Source organism: Colius striatus, chromosome 5, assembly GCF_028858725.1.
Source record: "Colius striatus isolate bColStr4 chromosome 5, bColStr4.1.hap1, whole genome shotgun sequence".
Taxonomy (NCBI): domain Eukaryota; kingdom Metazoa; phylum Chordata; class Aves; order Coliiformes; family Coliidae; genus Colius; species Colius striatus.
Window position 1 is genome coordinate 23,490,614 of NC_084763.1, and position 21,395 is coordinate 23,512,008.

Below are 21,395 nucleotides of genomic sequence, written 5' to 3' on the forward strand. Positions count from 1 at the left end.
TCTTTAAAACAATGTGCTATTAATTCTATTAATATTAATTATATTAGTAAACAACTTTTTCTCTGTTTCCATGAATGAAGTACCCTAAATTTTCATTTTCTGAAGCTGAGAGTTACTGTTTAATTCACTTCAGATTTTTAAATTCCATCTGCTACTGTTTTATGTATTTTATATTTGAAATTACAGAATTTCTGTCGAACTTTAACGTAAGTAGTAAATAGGTTGTGGTGAGGAGGAAGGAAAACTGACAGTAATGAGCAAATATTCCACAATAAACTCCCTGAAAATAGACACAATTGCTGTGTAATTTCTACATTTGTGTGCCATTTACTTTTCTACTTTTCACTAACATCATCTTATTTACTAATCATCTTCATTTACTAATGAAGATGCCTGTTCTCTCTGGAAGTGATTTCATTTAGATTCTGTAACAAATTTTTTTTAAAAAATCTGTTCTGACCACTGAAATGTTTGGGTTGTTATGTTTTGGGGTTTTTCCATTAATTTGGTGATGCTTTATGAATGTTGCTACTAAAAGGTAGAAGATGTGATTAGAAGGCTTTCATCCTGGGAATGAAACTGAGCATTGTCATTTGTTTTGGGGTTTTTTTCTAGCATGTAGTGCGACTTGTCAGTAGAAAAATCTGGAGTAGATTTTGCTATACAATTTTATGGATAATGTGCATATTGCAAAATACTGTAGTGACTTACTGTGTCAAACCAACTCATGGAGTGCTTGTAAACTTCACAAGTTAGAAATAAAATCATTAAGTGGTGCTGTCCACAGCCAGAGACTATTTTTCTTTTTGCTGTTTGTCTCAATGTCAGTAACTTTGGTTTGCTGAGTGCTGAGTTCTAGTGAGACAATGTCTAATACTAGCAAAACAAAGCTCAGAAATGAAATATTGCTGCAACTTCTTTTGTATTTAGGTCAGATGGAAGTTTCTGCCTGTCAGGTAGTTTGCAGTCCTTTCAGAAACTGCCTGCACAAACTCACAAAGGGCTTATGTGGTGACACAAAACAGCAAAATTGCTTAATATGGTTGGAATATCAGGGAGAGCAATAAGAGCTCTATGGCAATAACCCTACTGCAAAATCACTTCTGTACTTCCAGCAGCAGAGAAAGTAATCTCTATGAGGTGGGACTGCAGTGGCATCCAGATTTATGCTGAAAGGTGCAAATGTAGCTCTTTCCTAAGCAATTTTACTATATATGGAACGGTGCCTGCTTGCTCTTCTAATATGTCAAGTGAAAAAACTATAAAAGAACTTTTTCGTCTGAAGTTGAGTCAAAATGTAGTTTCAGTCTCTAGATCTACTTTCTGTAAGCAGCCCTAGAAGAAATGTGAGTCAACAACATAGAGAGGAACCTGTGTTGGAGGCTGAGGGAGTGATTATTAGCCCTGGGCACATAGAATCATAGAATGGTAGGGGTTGGAAGGGACCTTTAGAGATCATCTAGTCCAACCCCCCTGCAGAACCAGGGTCATCTAGATCAGGTCACATAGGAACATGTCCAGGTGGGTCTTGAAGACCTCCAAGGAAGGAGACTCCGTAACCCCTCTGGGCAGCCTGTGCCACTGCTCCCTCACCCTCACAGTGAAGTAGTTTTTTCTTATGTTTAAGTGGAACTTTTTGTGTTCACAAAGTGCACACATCCTCGCTGCAAATTTTAGAAAGACTGCATTGAAAAAGAATTCCTGTGAGAGCCTTTGACTCTGCTGTCTCTGAGGCTATAGCTAAGTTTTGAGAAGGTTAGTAATGATGCTTGAAAACACCAATGGCAAAGTCATTTTTAGCTATGGTAGAAGGGTACTGAGGTGCTGCTTGAATATTTGCAACTTCAAACCATATTTATCTTCAGCATCTTGAGTTGGAAAACTCTCCAGCCACTTCAGTTGTTACACCTTAAAATGAGACCAGGACATATCTTTTTTTGTGATATGCCATTTCCATTTTTCTCTCTGTTCCAAACTAAAGTCTTGGAGGAGTACATGAAGATTTCAGTTTGTGGTTTAATCAAAACTAAGCAAAACTTGAGTTTCAAGCAGTGTCTTGAAGGGATCCTGCTTTAGACTCTTTTTTTTTTTTTTTGGTATGTGTGTCCATTGCCCAATTTCTGCTGTTCAGTTCATTAGGAATGTTATTGAAGAAGCATTGATTTGAGGGAAGCAATTGTTTTTGTTCTATTATAAGTACAATTAATACGTAGACTTCTTTTCTGCTTATAAGGGAGAAGAACATTTTGGTAATTGTAAATTCACATGCGCATGCACAAGTGCTTGCCACATCCAATGGCAAGTTGTTATGGGGACTGGCAGACTGTCATCATTTTGATAGCTTGAGCAGTATATATCTTGAACAGAAATGGAGCTCTTATGCAGAGAGTATCATATGTTCCCAGCCAATTTACAGGGAAACAGCAATAACATTTTATCATGGTTGAGAGCCCAGTAGCTGCTTCCTATTAAACTTGCCCTTTCAGATACCTGTCTTGGATTAATTTGTTGATTTCAAATGGAAACTCAGTCTTCTCCACTGAAGCATGACTTTCTAGGATAGACTCTCACTGAATGACAATTACTGTATATTCTAGCTGGTTTCAGACCATTACAAGCTTTGGACACAGTGGAAGACAGAGGACTTCTTCAGTAACTGATTTTAATATACGTCTAATTTTAACTGTCAGTTATATATGCACTGGTGGATGAATCCTCAGAAAGATGAAATGCAAAGCACTTTTAACTTGCTCTTATTAATGATACACTTGCTGCAAAGGAAAAAAAAAATAGATTCAGGTCTCCCAAAGAGAATCTGCATGGTGTTTAAGAGCAGTGAAATTTGAAGTAGCAGGGATTGAAACTGACACTATCTTCCTTTTTCTTTTCCTAGAGCAAAAATATGCCAGATCTAGTGCAGATAATATTTTACATATCTGTTTAATACACATATGTCTTTTAAATTGTGCTTTCACAGGGAGGTAGTTGGAACACTGTGAGAAGAGTATTCTTTGGGAGGGTTATACGCACATTGAAATAGTAAGCTATCTGTCTTGCAGTATACTCACAGCTGTAATTACGGACCTCTGCATGCGACCCGTAATATGGCACAAGCAGGCACTACATTGCTAAAAATACTGATCTGGATGTAACAACAATAAGGAAACAAACAAGCCAAGAGATTTATTTTGACCAAAAAAAGGAACTTCTGTGTATTTGAGAGCTCAGGCATTGTCTGCTCCCAGTGCTGGTTTTTTGGATGATAGCAATTAAAGCAGTTATTCAGAGGGTCTCGTCATGAAGACTTTGATGCACCATGTGAGATAAAATTATAGTTCAAATACTGTGAAAAAATATTGGTGCTTGAAAATACTTCAAAAAAAATATATGGCCATTGAAAGCATTCAGTTGAGTTAGAGGGGGAAAAAGGGGGAGAAGAATAAAGCTTCATCCTGCTCAGGCCAGCAGGGGACTTTCATTGAATTCCAGGGGCAGCTGCAACAATTCCTAAATAAGACTGCACAGCAGTAATGCTACAAAAAGCTACCTTAACGGTGCAGAAAGTGATCTCACTTTGCATTAGGAGGGCAGAATTGCAGGAGATACATGTGTTATGGGAACAGGAAACATGCTGTAGAGCCCGCTGTCTTAAATGCAGATTTTCAAATCCAAAATGCTTACAGGAATAGACATAAATTTTAGCAACTATTCTATTGGTAATGAGCTTTTCTTATCTACAAATTAAAACCTTGAATGCTACAGTGCCTTGACGCAGTGTTAGGTTTGCCATGGCTATGGAGATCTGTGAAAAGTCTGTGATGTAAAAGCTAACTTACTGAGTGTTGACTTCTATAGAAAACCTTTTTAGAAGGTTAGGATATATCCTATTTAAAATATCTTTTCCTTATCTGGGATTGTTACTGGAGATAAATTCCCTTACTTTCTTTTTTGTCATGAGCATAACTGAACATTTGTACAGTGCCAGATAAACTGCTGGTTGTTATTGGCATAAATACAATTGGTGTAAAATTACACTTTCCACTTCATATTAGCATAAATGTGAATTCCTAAGAGTGCACATTTCCTATAGAGTTGAAGAACTTTCAGTGTCTATGTCGAACGGCAGTTTATGGCTTCAGCTCTGTAATAGAACAAATGATGTTTCTACTTGGACAAGCTATGTTTTAGCAGAATCAGTAACCTTATCAACAATTGACCCAGAACTATAATATTTTTGTGAATAGATAACGTGTCACAGGGAGAGGCACGTTTGCCTCAAAAGGATAGATGTATAATGAAGATTTTAAAATAGAAAAACAAAGAATGTACAGATGTATACAGTAGTAATATTTTTTGAGCACTGTAGCATTTTTGTTCATGTTATGAGACCAGGATCATTTGCATTACCTTGCTTACATAAGAAATGCACTAGTGTTCATATGTAAGCACATTGCATAGATACTTTCACACTGCCACACTTGCTTGTGAATTTTTTTGCTTTGTTCAACTTCAGAGAATATAATTTTGATGTGAAGAATAAGCATGTGACCTAGCAGAACATGCCTTTTAGTAATTGAACTGCTGTTCTCAGAGGACCTTTATTTTGCTTGCACTTTGAAAATTGTTAGGTGAAAGGGATTTTCTCAATGCAAAAGGAAAAACACTCTGAAAACCTACAGCTTAAATGGTGGATTGATGCTCTTTAATTTAAGATGTAGCATCCCTGCCCCCAATATCAATACTCTGTCATTTTTCATGAATTATAATAAAGGGAGAGAAATGATGGTAGAGTCCTAAGATATAAAACAAGTCACCCATGTCTTGTGCATTTTGACATTAACACTTCTCTTCCTTGACCTTTGACAGATTAGGCCTTGACCCAAAGCTACTGGCCAAAATCCTAAATATGAGCTCGGGTCGCTGTTGGTCAAGCGACACATACAACCCTGTTCCTGGAGTGATGGAAGGAGTGCCATCTGCTAATAATTATCAAGGTGGCTTTGGAACCACACTCATGGCTAAGGTACGTTAACAGTTGCCTATAAAGTGTGTACGGTTGCTTCTCTCTGGACTTCTAGCAAATGCTCTTCTCAGTGAAAATTTATTATATAGGGAAATTATGTATGCATGAACAGAGGGGAATCCACCCTATTGCTGTAGGCTCTGAATTAATAGAGGGGGGAGTTTTTCTGTAGCCTTCAGATTCTTTCTAGCCACCATTACTGCTGAGCTACTCAGTGAGGTTGTATGCACTGTCATTTTGAGGTCTGCCTTAATCCAGGAGTCCTGATGGGTTTGTGTTTATGGCAAGCCATCAACAAGCCGTTTAGGTACCTCTTGCATGACTGCTCTAGAATTTAGGAGCCTAAGCTCAAGAAACCACTTGGGGAAATCCAGGTGACCTAACTGGGTGCACGTAGTGGCATAAGTATCTAAAATTTTGGGCTAAATCTCTTCCAGATACCTTAAACTGTGTTATTGAACGTGTCCCCTAGCATCCTTTTCCTTGCAAAGCCAACTGTTTATGTGCTTGTCAGTCTGCCTAAGGCCATTTTGAATGCAGAAACCAGATAGGTTTCAACTCATACCCCCATAGACTATTTTCTGCAAGTATCTGCACCATGCTGTGAGCTCTTCTGAATTGTCTTTGTTGCTGATAGAAGCAGTGCTTCATAAACTATGAGTAGTAACCTAGTAATTTAAATTATGTGTCCACAAAATGGGAGATCTGGAGTATAAGTCCTTCTAAGCATGAAGAAATTGTAACCTACAGCTGTCCCATCACAGAAGGCACCTACTGCCATGCTTTTGACTGTTCTAGGAAAAGCACTGTCCTGAGTCACTCAGTGGTCAGGAAAGAAAAGCTCTTGCCTCAGAGGAAAGTAGACAAAGAAGTCAGGGCTCTATATCCCACTGATGAGGACACACAGTGGGAAGAAGGAGCTATAGAACTCTGACTCTTGACCTGCTTCTGCATGTAGCACAATGATTGCCTAAGGTAAATTATAAAACCAGCCCTGGAGGAGATCTCTCATCTAAACATAAGTGCAGGAAATAATTGCACACTGAATATTAGTTTCATGGGGATACTGTCCTGAGGGAGGCATTTGAGTCCATACAGGGCAGCTTTTAGGCATACTGGTTTATGAGTGCTCCCAACTGGTTAGGCATTCTGGATGTTTTCAGCTCTTCCACATACAGTGGAAATTAAGCACTTAAAACTAAAACAACATTCTCAGATCTGGTGATCAAACTCAGATATTGCCATGCAAATCTTCACAGTGCTGAGATTCCTATATGTAATATCTGCCTAACAATACCGTTCCAGTCATTTTGCTGTTGAGTTATGTCAATTGGTGCATTTGCACATTCAATAGAATTAGACAAATTCTGTCCAGAGTGGATCTAGTGTTTTCTTTCGTAATGCTGCATGGCTCAAACTCCCTCCATGGTTGGCCTGTTACATTTTATGTTTAAGGATCAACAACCAATAGCTTTCATTTCTTGATGTATCTGTTAAAATGCTGGAAAACAGCAGTTATTGTGTCATTAAACACAGGGGACAGTGAAGTATTATTTAAATTATTGATTTATAAAATGTGTTAAGTTCTTGTTTAGAGTTTGCCAGGGCTATTGATTAGAGTTAAGTAACCTAATCTTGGCTCTGCCTCAAAGCTCGTGTCCAACTTGAGTGCTGTTTTCAGAATCTGTTCTGTTTGTTGTTCTCCGTTTCAAACTGCAATCTCTGTTCTTATGATTCATAACTCTTATCCAGAATAACCTCACAGTATAAATGTGATGGGGGCATGTATTTCCTTCCTTCTCTTTTGAATTTCTTTATACAAGTTTTTTTCTTTCATTCTAAGAGGGACCTTCCTTCCCTCTGGAAGCTGCTTTGAAAGATATTCTTTTCATAGGAGGAATAACAACCTGGCCTGTATCTTTTGACACTGCCAACTTTTGGTTATAAAGCATCGGTGATAACTAAGGGGAGTTCCTCAAGGAGATTTCTAGCTGCTATTCATCTCTTCTGCCTATGCCTCTCCTACCAATCCTGAAGAGTGCATTCTTTAGGCTGAAGTCCTCAGAAAGAAAGACAGACACTAAATTCATTTCAAGCCTCTTGAATAATGCTATTATTTTATAAGGACAGAAGATTATTTTCATAAGTGTCCATGACAACTGATCATGATCAGGGCAGCAGTGACCTCTTTTAAGACACTTCTCCTTAGTTTGTGGAAAGATTTCTGTTATTGACCATTTCATCCTGGTATGTGACATATCATGCAGTTTATGAATTGTGTGAGTTGGGGATTCTTTTTCTGGGAAATACAGAGCAGGCTTCTGCAACTTAAGAAAAAAAAGCTGTCTTCAAAGGAGAAAGAGGTAGGTGCAGCCCTGATGTTGAGAAGAAAATATTCCACAATGAAAATATCTGAGAGTGATTTAGTAATACAGTCACTAAAACCAGTTACTAAACTTCAAGTTATTGTTCACATATCAAGTATGGTAGAAGTCAAGACTTTCTTAAAAATATTTTATTGGCAGTGGATCTCACAAGCAAAGCCATAGGATCCTTATTTTAAGTGTTTGGGACATAAAAGTTTGTCAGACACCTCTGAAAAGCTCTTTAGTCTTGAAATCTGATATTGAAATATAGAATTTAACCAACTTAATATGAAACCTGCTCTAAAGAAATCTTGCATTTAAAACATCTAGTTTACTTTCCCTCACCATCTTTGTGTCCAAGGCATTGCAGGCCAGAAGATTCATTCTTCATTCACAGCACAATTACTAATTAAATGTCTTCTTTGAATCCTGAGAAGAGCTAGATTTATGTCATACTGCTCTTGACTCATGTCAAGACAGCATTTGAGCTTTATTCTGAATGGCAATTTCATTAATGTCAACTGCCAAATAAATGTAAGGAACTAGATATTTCCAGAGTGAGCACTGGAAGCAGATTCTGAAAGAGAATCTATTACCCTATTCCATGCTGAGAAAAAGTGGTTGGAATAGTTGGTACAGCGAGACAGCTGGAAGGTGTCAGTTCCAAAGACTGTGAAAGGAGCCATAAACTATGCTCTGATTTTCACTTTGCCCTTTGCTGACTTTTTTGGAAAATTTCATTTAGAACTGTTTTGTACTATTTCATTCAAAGACTTTTCAATCTCAAGAGAAAAGGTGCAAAATAATTCACAACCTGTAGCTGAAGATACACTTTACTTAACATTTTGTATTCTTTTTTTCCTTCAAAGCTTTACTTTATAGAATGGAATTTAAAAAACAAAACAACATTCCTGCTCTTTGGAGTCAGGAGTCCTTGAATTCTTGAGATGTTGTCTGATGTTTCAACCATCTTGGAGCCAGAGTTTAAAGTATTAAAGTAAACAGACCTGCTTTATGAAATTGTATTTGTGCTAGCATTCAATTCAGAGTTTTCAGGAATTGCATCCATGAGTGTGCCTTCAGAGTGAAACAGATCACAATCATCACTACCAAAGTTTGGAATTAGATGATTTTGCCATTCTACTATTCCATTATATGACTTAAGCTTTGTCGAATAAAATTAATAATGTGGCAACAGATTTCCCAAAGAGAGTTTAGAAGAGGCTAGGAATATGTCATGGAATGTCTTATTGGAAGTGAGGTTAAAGTAACTGTTCCTAGATTTCTCAGGTTGTTCAATGGAATTGCTGGACAAGAAGGAATAACCTTCCCTGATGCAGATAAAGAATATTATTGATCCTGTGGTTCTGTGATTCTGTGATCTGATAGGTGTGTTTTTTCCATTTTCCTAGATCTTGAAGTCATTCAAAGGTGATAGGAAAGTAACTGTAATTCTGATTTGTATCAGAATGACCTTTATCAAGCTGATTTACAGATCAAAGTGACATTTAGAGAGTAGCGTAAGATCTTGAATTTCCTTGTGCTAATTCAAATTCAGACATACAGAAAGTAAAGACCTGTCTTGTAAGTCGTCCCTGCAAAGCCAAAGGTGCTCTCAGCAGTACTAAGCTCTCAGTTCTTCTGAATCAAAGATTTGTTACTTTAAAAAAAAAAAATTCAAGACACAGCAAATTCTATAAAGCGCCATACTCCTGGATGGACAGAAAATCCAGACACCTCCTAGTAACACGTGAGAGATTCTTTTGTAACTTTCTTGAAATGTGAACTGCAAAACTGATTTTGTTGGCAAGACCTTTTAAAGACAACCTTGAGTGCAGGAATTACTTTCATACTTAGACAAGAGATCTGTTTGTATATCCAAACCCTCATCAGATTTTTCTTCTTTGTTTGGTTTCATATCTGATTCAGCTTAGAATTCAAGACATCCTCCAGCCTAGGAGGATTTCCCACATTTCCCACCTCTGTCCAGCATGCATGCAAATGACTACTTCTAGCTGACTATGGTTAGTCATAGTGCCTGGTATTGTCTTTGAGTTCTGTCCTATTTATTTCAGATTATAGCTGTAGTTGGCCAAGGACTTTTAGAGGTCAGGTTTCAAATTCATCCTCTTTGCAACCTCCCTTCCTTTTTCCCCCTCCAAATTTAGTGTTTAAAAATGCAGTAGAATTATTCTCTATGTTCCTTTATCTTCAGTCATTAAAGAAAACTTTGACCTGTAGGAGACTCAGGACAGTCCCCTAAAGAATTCTTTATTACATCCTTCCAGTTAGACTACAAACTATTCATATTCACAGTGGCCTATGCCTCTCATGTTGCTATTAACTGATCACATTACAGTGGATGTATATACACTAAGTGGCTTTGATTTTGTTGTTATTCAGATCCCTGACTTTTTTTTTTTCTCCTGACTTTTTCTCTTTTTCTTCCATTCTTTCTCTTCCTTCCTCTTCCTCCCTCTTCACTCTTCCCACAGGACCTTGGATTGGCCCAGATTTCTGCGACCAACACAAAGACACCAGTTCCTTTGGGATCCCAGGCACATCAGATCTACAGGATGATGTGTGCAAAAGGCTATGCCCTGAAAGACTTCTCAGCTGTGTTCCAATTTCTACGTGAGGAGGAAACCTTGTGAGCTGTCCTATGGAAATGGACACAATAGCAAACCACATTTTTTTATCCGTATAACTCATTTGAGAAGTATGTGGGTTTAATCAAGTAGTGTGCATCCTGATCCCATGCAGACTAATCAGCTTTAGTTGCATAGATCACAACGAACTTCAGGGTTTTTTCATAATTCTTGAAAAAGCAAGCCAGAGGAAGGGATTGTTTGGCAATTAGCCAGACAATTATTTCTTTTTTTTTTTAAGACCCATCAGTGGTTTTTTTAACTAGATGCAATAAATAAATATTTTTTTTATTAAACACTTAACTGTTGGCATATAAAATAATTTACATGATGGCTACAAACTTAGGTGAATCTTGAATAGTAAGAGAATGTTATATAGTGATTTTATGATATATAGTGATCTATTAAAATTTAAAATTTATATAGGAAAAGAGAAGATTTGTTTAATGAAGAAACACAACATGAGGTGAATTTTTTTTTTCCTTGGACCTATTAGCCTTGATTTGATCAATACTTATTTTTTCCTGGGATTCAGGATGGAGATCCAGTTTATAGGCACGCATTTCTGAGTGGAGAGCTGTTACAGCATGTTTACCTGATAGACTTAGTTAAAATAACATAGAATGTGTGTCCCTCTTGTAAAGCTCTGTTACTGTATTTTGCTAACCCACTTTTCTATTTTCTTGTATTTTGTCATCCATTTTCAGAACTCAAGAATGGCACTTACCAGAAGTTCTAACAAAGTGTACATTTGGTTTAGGTAATTACTGAAATATTTTCAATCTAAACAAACCTCATTATTTTGAAAAGAAATAAAAATCTATACTGGTAAATACGTGCTGTATGATTTTTTTGTTTGTTTGTTTCAATGCACTCTTGTACACACACAACCAAAAACTTGTACCAAGTGGTGTTAGTTTTTTAATTTGCTTGAGTTTGTGCATCTTGCAAAACTAAGCTTTTCAAGAGCTCTTACTGTGAAATGCAGATAGTAATATATCTGCATATCTTTTTAACCGTTCACCATCTCTTTGGCCTTGCAAAAGTACAGGTATGTACTTGGCTGTATGCAGATAAATACTGATGTTTATTTCATTAGAACTACTCACAGTCGGACTTACTTGCAGGTTGTAGACTTAATGGTCAGTTATGAATTTACATTCCTATTTTGGTTGTATGACAGGTCATTTTATATATGCACATTTAAGTAACAAAATTGGGTGCTGGAATTAGCTTAAATCTGTAAGTAAGCTTCCAAGAACTCAGACATTATATTTTAACACATTAGTAACAGCATGCAAAAGTCTCTGAACAGTACTGGTTGATCTGTTCTCCTTTCAGTTTTCAGGTCCTGGTTAAGTTTATCTCCTCTGTATTTTACTTGGAGATCTGTCTGGCATCAGCAAGACTGCTGAGAGATGCTTCTTTCTACTACCCCAGCCTGTAGCCACGTTTGCTATGCATGTGTTTGCTGGTAATTCTGGGCTTGCAGGAAATGTAATCGTTAGTTTTCCAAAGACATTATATGCACACATAAATATTTGGAGCAATGAGAGAAGAAAATATACTCAATGAGACACACTATTTGAAGCTTTTAGCTTCTGAAATCATAAAGTCCCTGTTAAGTATGTGGAAACTTCGTTGTTATTTTTATGTTTCTCCCAAAGGCTTGTAGCTTAGGCTATCAGGGGTTCGTTTCTCCTCCCCTGCAACCTCTGATCAAATTTTAAATGCCTACTCTAAAGCATAGGGTACTCGAGCTGAAGGAAAGACTGCCAGAATGCTATTTTGGCAAACTAACAAAATATTCTGTGGTCTCCTTCTCAGAGCAGGGTTTTGCTGAAATTAAAAACAAGCAAAACGAAACAAAACAAAAGCCAAAACCCTTGCTTCAGGGCAGACAGCCAGCATGTAAAGGTTTAGAATAAGCAGTTAGTTTGGCAAAGTTAGAAACAACTTTTTAAGTAAGTCTTATTATGGAAAGTGCCTTGAAACCTTTAATGATGTTCAATACCTGAAGCCAGTAATACAATTTATATTAGAATATACTTGGTTTTTTTCCTAATTCTGCAGGGGAATATGGTGTGACTGGATATATGTAATGGTAGTGGTATTCATGCTAGTTATAGCTGTTCTCCATGTGCATATATATATAATGTATCTTTTACTTTGTATGAGGCATACTTCTGGTCTATGGAAATTAAGCAAGTACTAAAATTATTGTCACTACCAGAAACAGGTGTTGAAAAATGTGATTTGTTGAGTTGAACAGAAAGACTGTTAAATTGGTTGAATTTCTATACTAATTACCTCCCAGCACATACACACAAATTAGGTGCAACAAATTAACTGCATATTTTGTAAATGTCCCAAAGGGAAACTTGAGGTATTAGTTTGACTGTTACACTAGCCCTCCCATCACGCAAACTTTGGAAACTCATCTATATCAAATGCATTTATTGACTAACAGGAAAACATTGACAACCAATAAAAGTAATGATGGTTAAAAAAAACCCAAAAAACCAACTAAGCAGGCTTTTCTCATTTATGATTCAGTATGACCCGTCTTAAGCAACTATTTTTGGTGGTCGTTTAACATAGGAGGCCTTCTATTAAAACTGCTGAGTACTATATTACTTTAACTTTATTTATGGCTCTTACAAGCCTCAGGAGGAAGAAGAGGTATTCTGACCAAGTAAAAGTATTATACATGAGATTCTGGCTCTGCTTTAATCAATGGGAATTTTGCCATTAAGCAGGAGACTGCCAAGATTTCACAGTGTGTGTTGAATCCCCATGTGATTTCAGCACAGATGTGGCCAAGATGCAGCTGTGGAGGAGCTCAAGCACATCCTTCTGACAGGGATTGTGCCACCGTACTAGCACCAGGATTATGAGAAGTTAGGGTGGTGGCTGTAAGAGGAAGGAGCCAGCATGAGTCAATATTACTGGTCTCCATCCCAGCCTTGTCCCACAGTGGATGAAAGAGATGCTGAGGAGGACAGAATAGCTATGATCTCTACCTGCCTTTTCAGCTGTTCAAATCTTATGACTCGTTGCCATAAGAAGACTTTATTAAATGGTTTATGAATCAGAAAAACTGGGGCCGCACTTGGAGCAAGCAGAGAAGGACAACCATCGTACAAAGGCTACTGTACTTAGGCAATTCAGTCCACCAGCTTGATTTGTAGGACCAAGTCATTCCAGGCACAATTCTGAGGGTATTAACTTGATCAGTAGTGATAGCAGTTGCTTTTGATTTGTCTCTATATCATCGTCTTCTCCTCCTTCATGTAAAGATAGATATAATTTAGCTTTTCTCAAGAAAAAATGAAAACATTGTCTGTCTTTACAAGGCTGGCCAATAAGATGTGGAAACTTTGAAGCAATTTAGAAACCTTTGTTGTGTTTTCTTGGTGTGCTACCGCAACATGTGGAGCTAGGGTTTAGGCTTAAGGTTTGCTATGACCCTCTTAAAGTTTAGTGGACTAAAGTTCAGAGGGGAAGTTCTTAGAACTCTTGCTGCCAGACTTGCAAAACTGAAAAATTAGATCTCAGTAGTGGGAGAAGTTTAGTTCAATGTCTACAAATCAGAATAAACTGTGCTTTTGAAAATCTCAAGCTTTCAGTAGCAAGTATGTCTTTTCCATCCTGTGCAACAGCATAAAGGACGTATGGCCTTTAAAGGCTTCTGGTATTTTTAAGGTTTGTTACTTTCCTATATATGATTTATCACAACCCATCCTGCCTCTGGCACAGTTACACATCTGGTTTGGGGTTTTTTTTTTCAGTAATACCAACAGTTACAAAGTTTTCTTAGGTGGATAGAGAATATTTTTATGGTTGGTGTGTTCAATAGATATAGGACGTGGAACTGTGCATCCATATGGCAGCGATTTGTTTTGTTTTGTTTTGGCATTCATCATGGATTGTGAACACCCGGAGTAAATTGAAACAGGTGGAAAAACCTTTCTGAAGTACTAAATGTCTCATAATAACTACTGTATAATTAAGAGCTGTCTGGCTGTTTCTGCATTTACACCCAACTCTTCCTTTTGACCTCGACCCTGAGATGAGGTCTGGATTTTCATTTGAGGTCAGAGATGACTCAGTCTGTTTCATCATTTAGTTTTACTGAGCCTCCATGAGCAATGACAATGTTCTGTTTGTGAAAGTAAATGCTGTACGTGGAGATAATAAATGTGCTAACATAGGTTTTATGAAGTTCACTGGTTTCAAAAAGACTTGGAGTCCTGCACAAAAACAACTGAAATACAACTGATAAAAATATAAGTTTTCATGTACCTGAAATGCAGCTACCCTGGAAAGAAATGTGAATATTGTTACAATACATTTCACTCCTTACAGTATTTTTAGAAAATAAATGGCTTGTATTTTATCATGTTGAAGTTCAAAGGAGAAACCAGGAAAGTTAAACAAAAGTAATAGCCTTCAAATATGGTCAGACCTAAGTTTTATTTGGCCAGAACCAAGTGTTGCTGCTCTCTGTCTTCCAGTTTGAGGTCCATGAAAAAAGTAACTTGTATTTATGCAGGCAACTTAGAGCACTAGCAGCTGTAGGGAAGCAAGTGATGAGGGAAATAAAGAATACTTCTTAAAATCTCCGAGCTTCCTACTTTGTTCGGAGTTTTTTCTTCCAAATGATTTAACAGTGTTAACTGGGCTGTAATCACTGGTTGCAGGCATACCTGAGCCAGCTGTAAGCTAGATGATTTGCCTGTCTGCAACTCTCTAGTCTCAGAAGCCTTCCTGGAGAGCTTCGTAAATGCGTAAATTCCTGGGAAGCAATGCTGTTTAGACAGGCTGTTTCCAGTACCTAAACTGGCCACTTTTGCTCTCAGTCATGTTATTCCCTGGCAACAGAGCCTGGAACCTTTCAATGACCAATATTTACTAAGCTAGTGCATTGGATGTTGTAGCTGTGCTCTGTTTCACAGCATCTTCTTGGCAGCCTGTGCCCTAGTTTTTGTGTGACACCTATGACAAGTCCCCTGGTGTGGTGTAATTATGTCAGGCAGCCATCAGTCTGCAATCCCCAAAAAAGACTAACTTCAGTCACTCACTGGTGATTGAAGCCTGAGATTCTGACACATGGTTCTAAGATATGCTTGGATTCCTCTCCATTTCTACATACAAGGTTTTCCAACAAGCTCCACCTTATTTGAACCTATATATTGCATGGCGCCAAGAGCCCACAGAATATCAGTTGATTACTTTTTTCCTGCATATGACTGTGTTAAGAGTTACAAGTATTGTTCGTGCTCAAAAATAGCCAAATTCTGGTCCTTGTCAAGAGAAGAGAAAAACACTGCTAAGCAAATAGAGAATGGTAGGTCACAGGACTTGATGCCAACAGGTCACTCTCACTGCAAAGCCGCTAGGTCCTGTCCCCACCTACCACTGCTACGATATTCTGTGATTCCATGACTTTTTTCCTCTGCTGGTCCCTGGGTATGTAACTGTGTTAGGTTATGTGGATTCAAACAGAGTCTGTGTTTAATAAAAGAGAAGGAGGCAGTGTCTTGTGCTATGTGACCTACCAGATCTATCAGGGGAAGGTAGTTCCTTGTAAAACAGATAAGGGAACTGCAATCTGCTGCCTCTGGCACCGTGATAAAGACAGAGACACCAAGTCCGGAGACATCTTCAGATACTGCCACTAAAGTCACAGCCAGCAGAATGCAGATCCTGTCCTGCATCGCACCACGCAGCTCTGTTGTCTGAGCAATAAACATCACACCAGCCTCTCCCAACCCTCCCTGGGGCCACCTGTGGCTCTAGTTTTGGCAGCTTTGTCTGCCTTGGCCCTGGCTGCCTGGAATCTACTTTTGCACTTCCTCCCGAAAATTCCTTTTGCAGTGGTGTGCCTGAGCTGGCTGTAGGCCTTCAGTGTGCCTGCAAATAAGATGTTAAGTCTTGCTTTCCATGTGCTCCCAATAGTGCCAGAAAGCACATAACGAATGTGTCTCCCTTGTTTCTTCCAGACTCTAATAAGTAAATAGAGCTATAAACAGTAAGCCAAAAGGATGGGGATAGCAGGCATTTATGGGGTAATAGGAATTTGTTCGTTGAACTGGTCGTTGTGCAACTTCATGACTGCGGTATCTCAGCTTTTTCTGAGAGCAGGAGCGATGTGTGTTTCTTTTCATATAAAGAGGAGCCAAAACTGGCTCTGTCCACTGACCTGTGGCTGTCATTTTGAAACAGACTCATTGTTTACATTTGCAGTAAAAATGAAAGATAGCCATTTTCTTCTCTTAAAATATAGCTGCTTTGCTTTGTTGGGTGTTCTTAATCCCTTTTCCACAAATGGATGTTCCAATCTGTTTGCTAGTATTTTACTTTTTACTTTTTTCTCCATCTATGTAACAGCCTGCATATTATAGGCTATGCATGACATCTAAAATCACATTCAGGAATCCATGAGAAACTCAAGTCTGAAGGTAACCCTGCCATGGTGCTGTTAATAACACATTGCAAACAAGAAGGTAATAAGTGGAAATAATGCACTCATTTAGAAGTAATAAATCCTTTGATCTTTCTTTGAAGCAAGGGTATATGTTTAAACTACCAATTCAGGGACAACCAGATGCCCATAAAGAATGGTTCTTTGCTTTGATAGAAAATCACCGAGGCCTGCCCAGCAGCTCTGGTCTGTAAACAGATTAGTTAAGTGCTCATCAGCTCTGATTTGCATAGGACAGTCTTTGCACACAAACCCTATTTCCAGCCTTAACGAGCTATTTACTTGCAGGAAAGCTACTGGGTTCCTTTTCTTTAGAAATCTCAGTAGAAAAATGTTTTGTGAGAAGAGGCAGGATCCTGATTTGGAAATATATAATGCCTTTCCTCTGCATAGATGTTAATAGACAGTTGGTGACCATCAGTCTGACATGTTTACTGAAACCTCTTTAGTGCTAGAGTGTGGGAATTGGAAAAATAGCTCATAATTTTCATCTGAAGAAGAGTTATTTCTCTCTACTCATTGGTGGCTTTTATCCTTGTCTGGATAAAGAGTGTACATGGGAAGAGGATTGGGAAACAGACACTTCTGTCTGCAGGAGAAGGATCTCAGCACTGAAGTGTTCACTGAAGAGGATTTCACTAGGCTGTAAAATACTCATCGCCTTTGAATAAAAATAAATGTCTCATGGATGGTTACTGGTTTGTGTGCAGCCTGCAAATTTGGCACTTCCATTTTTCCCTCATTAAACTTCCTTTGATCCCCACAATTGCTTTTGTCCAATACAAAGGGAGGTCAGTCTTGGCCACAAATATGGCAGATGGTGAGATTCACCCTAAAGTATAGAAAAGCTACAGTACTTCAGTATCTTTCGCATTTTAAAGTGCGTTACTTCTCAACTGATTTCAGCCTGGCCAATGGTTTACTTTTCTTCTGAATCATAAAGGCAGCAAAACTGGAACTTTTTCTGAGAGGGAGACAAAGATATGAAAAGGTGAAAAAGCACAAAGTGTTGCTGAAACCGGTGTGAGCAGTTTCAGTACAAACCTGCTACATCTGGAAAGGTCTTAAAAATGAAAGACTAGATTCTTTCCATATTAATGATCTCACAAACTTTAGGATGACAAGTATACAAATAAGGGTGTAATGTGTGTTTTAAAACAGAATACTGGTGTTGGACTCAGAGAAGTTAATCCTGCAGTTCTGCCTTACCCTGGTAACAGTGAAAAATGTTATGGATCTGTTTTTTCACTGCTTACACTATTTCCATTTTATATTCCCTTTTCCTTGGAAAGTAAACTTAGGTTAGTGCCTTTGTGCTTGAAGGCTGGACTGAGGAAAATATATATAATTTCCATGGACAGGCTAAATATAGTTAGAAACTCTTCCCTGAACATATCTGTTTGCTTTATATTTATTTATTTCATCAGCCAGATGCTAGTTTTTCACTTAGGCTATGATATAAGAGCATTACTCAAACACTTCCTCAAAAAATAGAATCTGCATTATTACAGGGCACTCTGCATTAGCCCATCAGCCATCTGCCTTTGAAGACTTGTGTTCAGCCCCTTAGTTTTACAGTGCCAAGATTCAAATATGGGATTGCTAGAGGAAATTAATTACTAGTAAATTTAGAACAAAGGAAAGAACCTGCAATTTCACAGCATGTAAAACACCTTTTGGAATTCTTTGCTCTCTTCTTGGAAACCAGTATGTCAAATTCTTGGAATTATTTTAACGGGCTCGATAAAATATGTAGCTATCCTACAAGACATAACAAAATATTATGTTTAAGGATATAAATAGCAGGTAGAGAATTCTTTTGTCTGTAGCCACTTTAGACCATGTCTATTCAATGTGCATTGCAAAGTACTACAGGGCTTGTTTTTCTGATGATCAAAGTGCTGAGTAGGGCTGCAGGAAGAATGAAGCCTGGTGAGACAAAGTTGTGATCCAAGATGGGACATTCTCTGTTACTATGCCTGACCCCTGGGCTCTAGAGCTGCTGCCTCCTTCCCTTCCAGCCCAACTCCTCTCAGCTACCAGAGTCCAACGAGGGACAACAGGGGACTCAGGGACACACACAGCTGCACACATCAGCTGTCCCACACATCCGTGGTACCTGCATCTTTCTGAGCTTTCTGGAACCCTCTTCTGTCTTCGGCCACTTGTTAGGTATCTACTCATGCTGCTTCATTTCACCTCTGAGGTGGACAAAGAAACGTGTGCAGTTCACCTGTATAAACCTGACCTTTCCGTTGATCCTCTTCCTTCTAGTTCTCCATTTTCCCTCTCTGACAGTTCTCCTTTGCTTGTTGCCTCCAGATCAGAGCCTGTTAAAAGTGTGTCTTAATTCCTCCCTTAGCCACTTTGTCATGTAGTTTTCTCACTTCTTCCATCACTCCTGAATGTGCATGTCCTTCTCTGTCCCAAAACACCACCCATGGAGACACATCATTCTCATCCCTAAAGGCAGCACATGATTCCACCCAGCTATCCCGATAGTTTTCTTTTCCTTTTTCCTTGTTAACTAGCATGTTTTGTCTCCCTTGGCTCTGCTGTTCTATTTAAACTGCACTTTTTTTCTCTTGTGCCTTTGCAACCCTTTAGATGTTATACACACTGTGTGGTCAGTCTGAAGAGCGATTCCCAAATCACTGTTCAAGTCATTAAGGAGATTGGATTTTATGTCACCACATTCGCTTCTGTTTTCACATTTTGTACCTTACTCCTGCTCCCTGAATTGGCTTTTTGACTGTCCTCTCACTTCTCCTTCAAAACCAGCTGCATCAATATCAGTCTCTAAGGCTGTGCCTAAACCAGTCCTGAGCAGGAACCTGCTTTACAACATACTTTCTGACCATACCCATTTACCATGCTTAGATTCATGTTGCAGAGCATTCCCAGAGTATGTGAGGTCTTCTTTCAGATGAAGCAACAAAGTAAGATGATGCTCCAGGTCTGTTTCAAGCACTCTCACTTGCTCATGCACCTTCTGTGCACAGGACTAGCCTGCTGCTGGTCTGGAGAAAGCTCCAGATATAAAACACATACAGCGTGGGCACTGGCTCCTAAAAACCAACTGTGTAGCTTTCCAGATTTGACCCTACTGTGCTGCTGGTGTAGACAGATCCTGTATGTTCCTTCAGAGGAGCTGGTTTTTCACTGCTGCTTTAAACCTCTGTTCGTTATTTTAACATTTGAGAGAACTGCTTGTGCTGCATCAAATCAATGTGAGATTGCAAGCCTTAGGCTGCCAGCAGCGTGGAGCTGATCCTCTTCTTACTGACATTGATTTTGTAGCCAAGCACACTCATGGACTTCTGTAGGGATTCCCTTTATGTCATCCAAAGTGAGACACACAATGAAATGTATCTTCTGTTTGGTGAAATGTCATGTCTGTGACTATATTCTGAATATTGTAAATGCTCACCATGAGAAGCATATTGATACTGGCCTAAACTGCTGTTTTCCCAACATAGGAGTTGCAACACAGTTAGCTTTGTATTCTTTTGGAGCTAACCAGGTTATTATTGTGGAAACAAGATATATTAACTTGATTTAAAAACTGTTTTCTTTAGGGGCTTGTTTTTATGACCCTGGGCTTTAAAATATTTCAAAATACATTGGCATTCATGACAAATGTATTTTAACAACATAATAGCTGACAGTTCTACTTGTTGTAAGGAATTCCTTTGATGGTGAGATACAAAGTCCTCAGTAGCCTTGGTAGAGATAGAGTTAGTATCCCCATTAGTTTCCCTTTTATTTTATTTATGTATTTTATTTGAAAGCTTCCCTTCACAAAACCCACAAAAGAAGAATAGGAAACAATCATCACCATGGAAGTGACTTTTCCACTTCCTTCTCTCTCATGTAGTTGTTAGCAGTAATTTACAGTTGCCCAGTTACATTGAGAAGGCTGTGATCTTTCTACCTAAAGTAATAAAGGTCAGTGTGTAGGTCTTATTAATTTACTGCATGCCATAAAAATTAACCAATTGTACTGTACTAAAATAATATTGCCCAAATATTTAGTAAAAAGCATATGATATTGAAAGCAAATCCGTTTCACATGGACTTTCTTAATTCTGTGGGAACAACTGTCATAGCACTAAGCATGTTTATCAGCTGTGCTGTATGGCAGACCTGAGAAGTATTTTACTTTTTCCTGAATATGAAGTAGTAAAACTGCAGTGGATATTTTTGATGCATGCACACATCTTTATTTCTATCTTTGACTTGAGTTGTGCCACTCAGACGTAATTTTACCTTAAGCCAGTAAAAAAATGTGAGTGCTTCTGGTGTCAATGAATTTTTTTTCCATTTATCTCAGTAGGATGGGATTTTTTTTCTCCTGTATTAATTTTTTTGCCAGAATTCAAATTGGAATGTGGCTCTTCAAGTTACTAAAGCTGTCAGATGTTCTATAAAAATCAGATTGTATCATCAAGCCAAGTAATTTTGCAAGAAATAGTGCATGTGAAGAATGTAACTGTCTTCTAAATTGTATTACTGTATGACAGGATTTGTCAAAGTGAAGAGAGGGGCAAATTTTCTGCACTTGAAAGTTAAGATCAACAAATTTGTTGATAAAAAGCATTAATATTGAATAGCTCGATGTCAGGAATTACTGAGGTCGATTAGAACCTGATCTATTTAACATCTTCATGAATGAAGAGGCAAACAAGGACAATCCATTGTTGAAATCTGCAGCCACCTCTGCTGAGTAGTGGTCTGTCATCCCTGTGGCCTCAGGTGTACAGAAAAATCACAGAATCTATGCCTGTGCTCAGTAAAAAAGTGTTTCAGACAGAACCTGTTGTGTTTCAGTTTGTGCCCATTGCCTCTAGTCCTGTCACTGGACACCACTG

At 38.3% G+C, this 21,395-nt stretch overlaps 1 protein-coding gene across 1 annotated transcript in view; it reads left to right on the forward strand.

Annotated features, from left to right (window-relative positions):
* Nucleotides 1–10,825, forward strand: part of HIBADH (3-hydroxyisobutyrate dehydrogenase) — an 88,167-nt gene extending 77,342 nt beyond the window's left edge. The window contains exons 7-8 of the mRNA XM_061996751.1: nucleotides 4,867–5,023; nucleotides 9,885–10,825. Coding sequence (XP_061852735.1) covers nucleotides 4,867–5,023; nucleotides 9,885–10,043 — 316 coding nt within the window. The 3' untranslated portion in view covers nucleotides 10,044–10,825. The remainder of the gene's footprint in view (nucleotides 1–4,866; nucleotides 5,024–9,884) is intronic.
* Nucleotides 10,826–21,395: the final 10,570 nt, after the last annotated feature.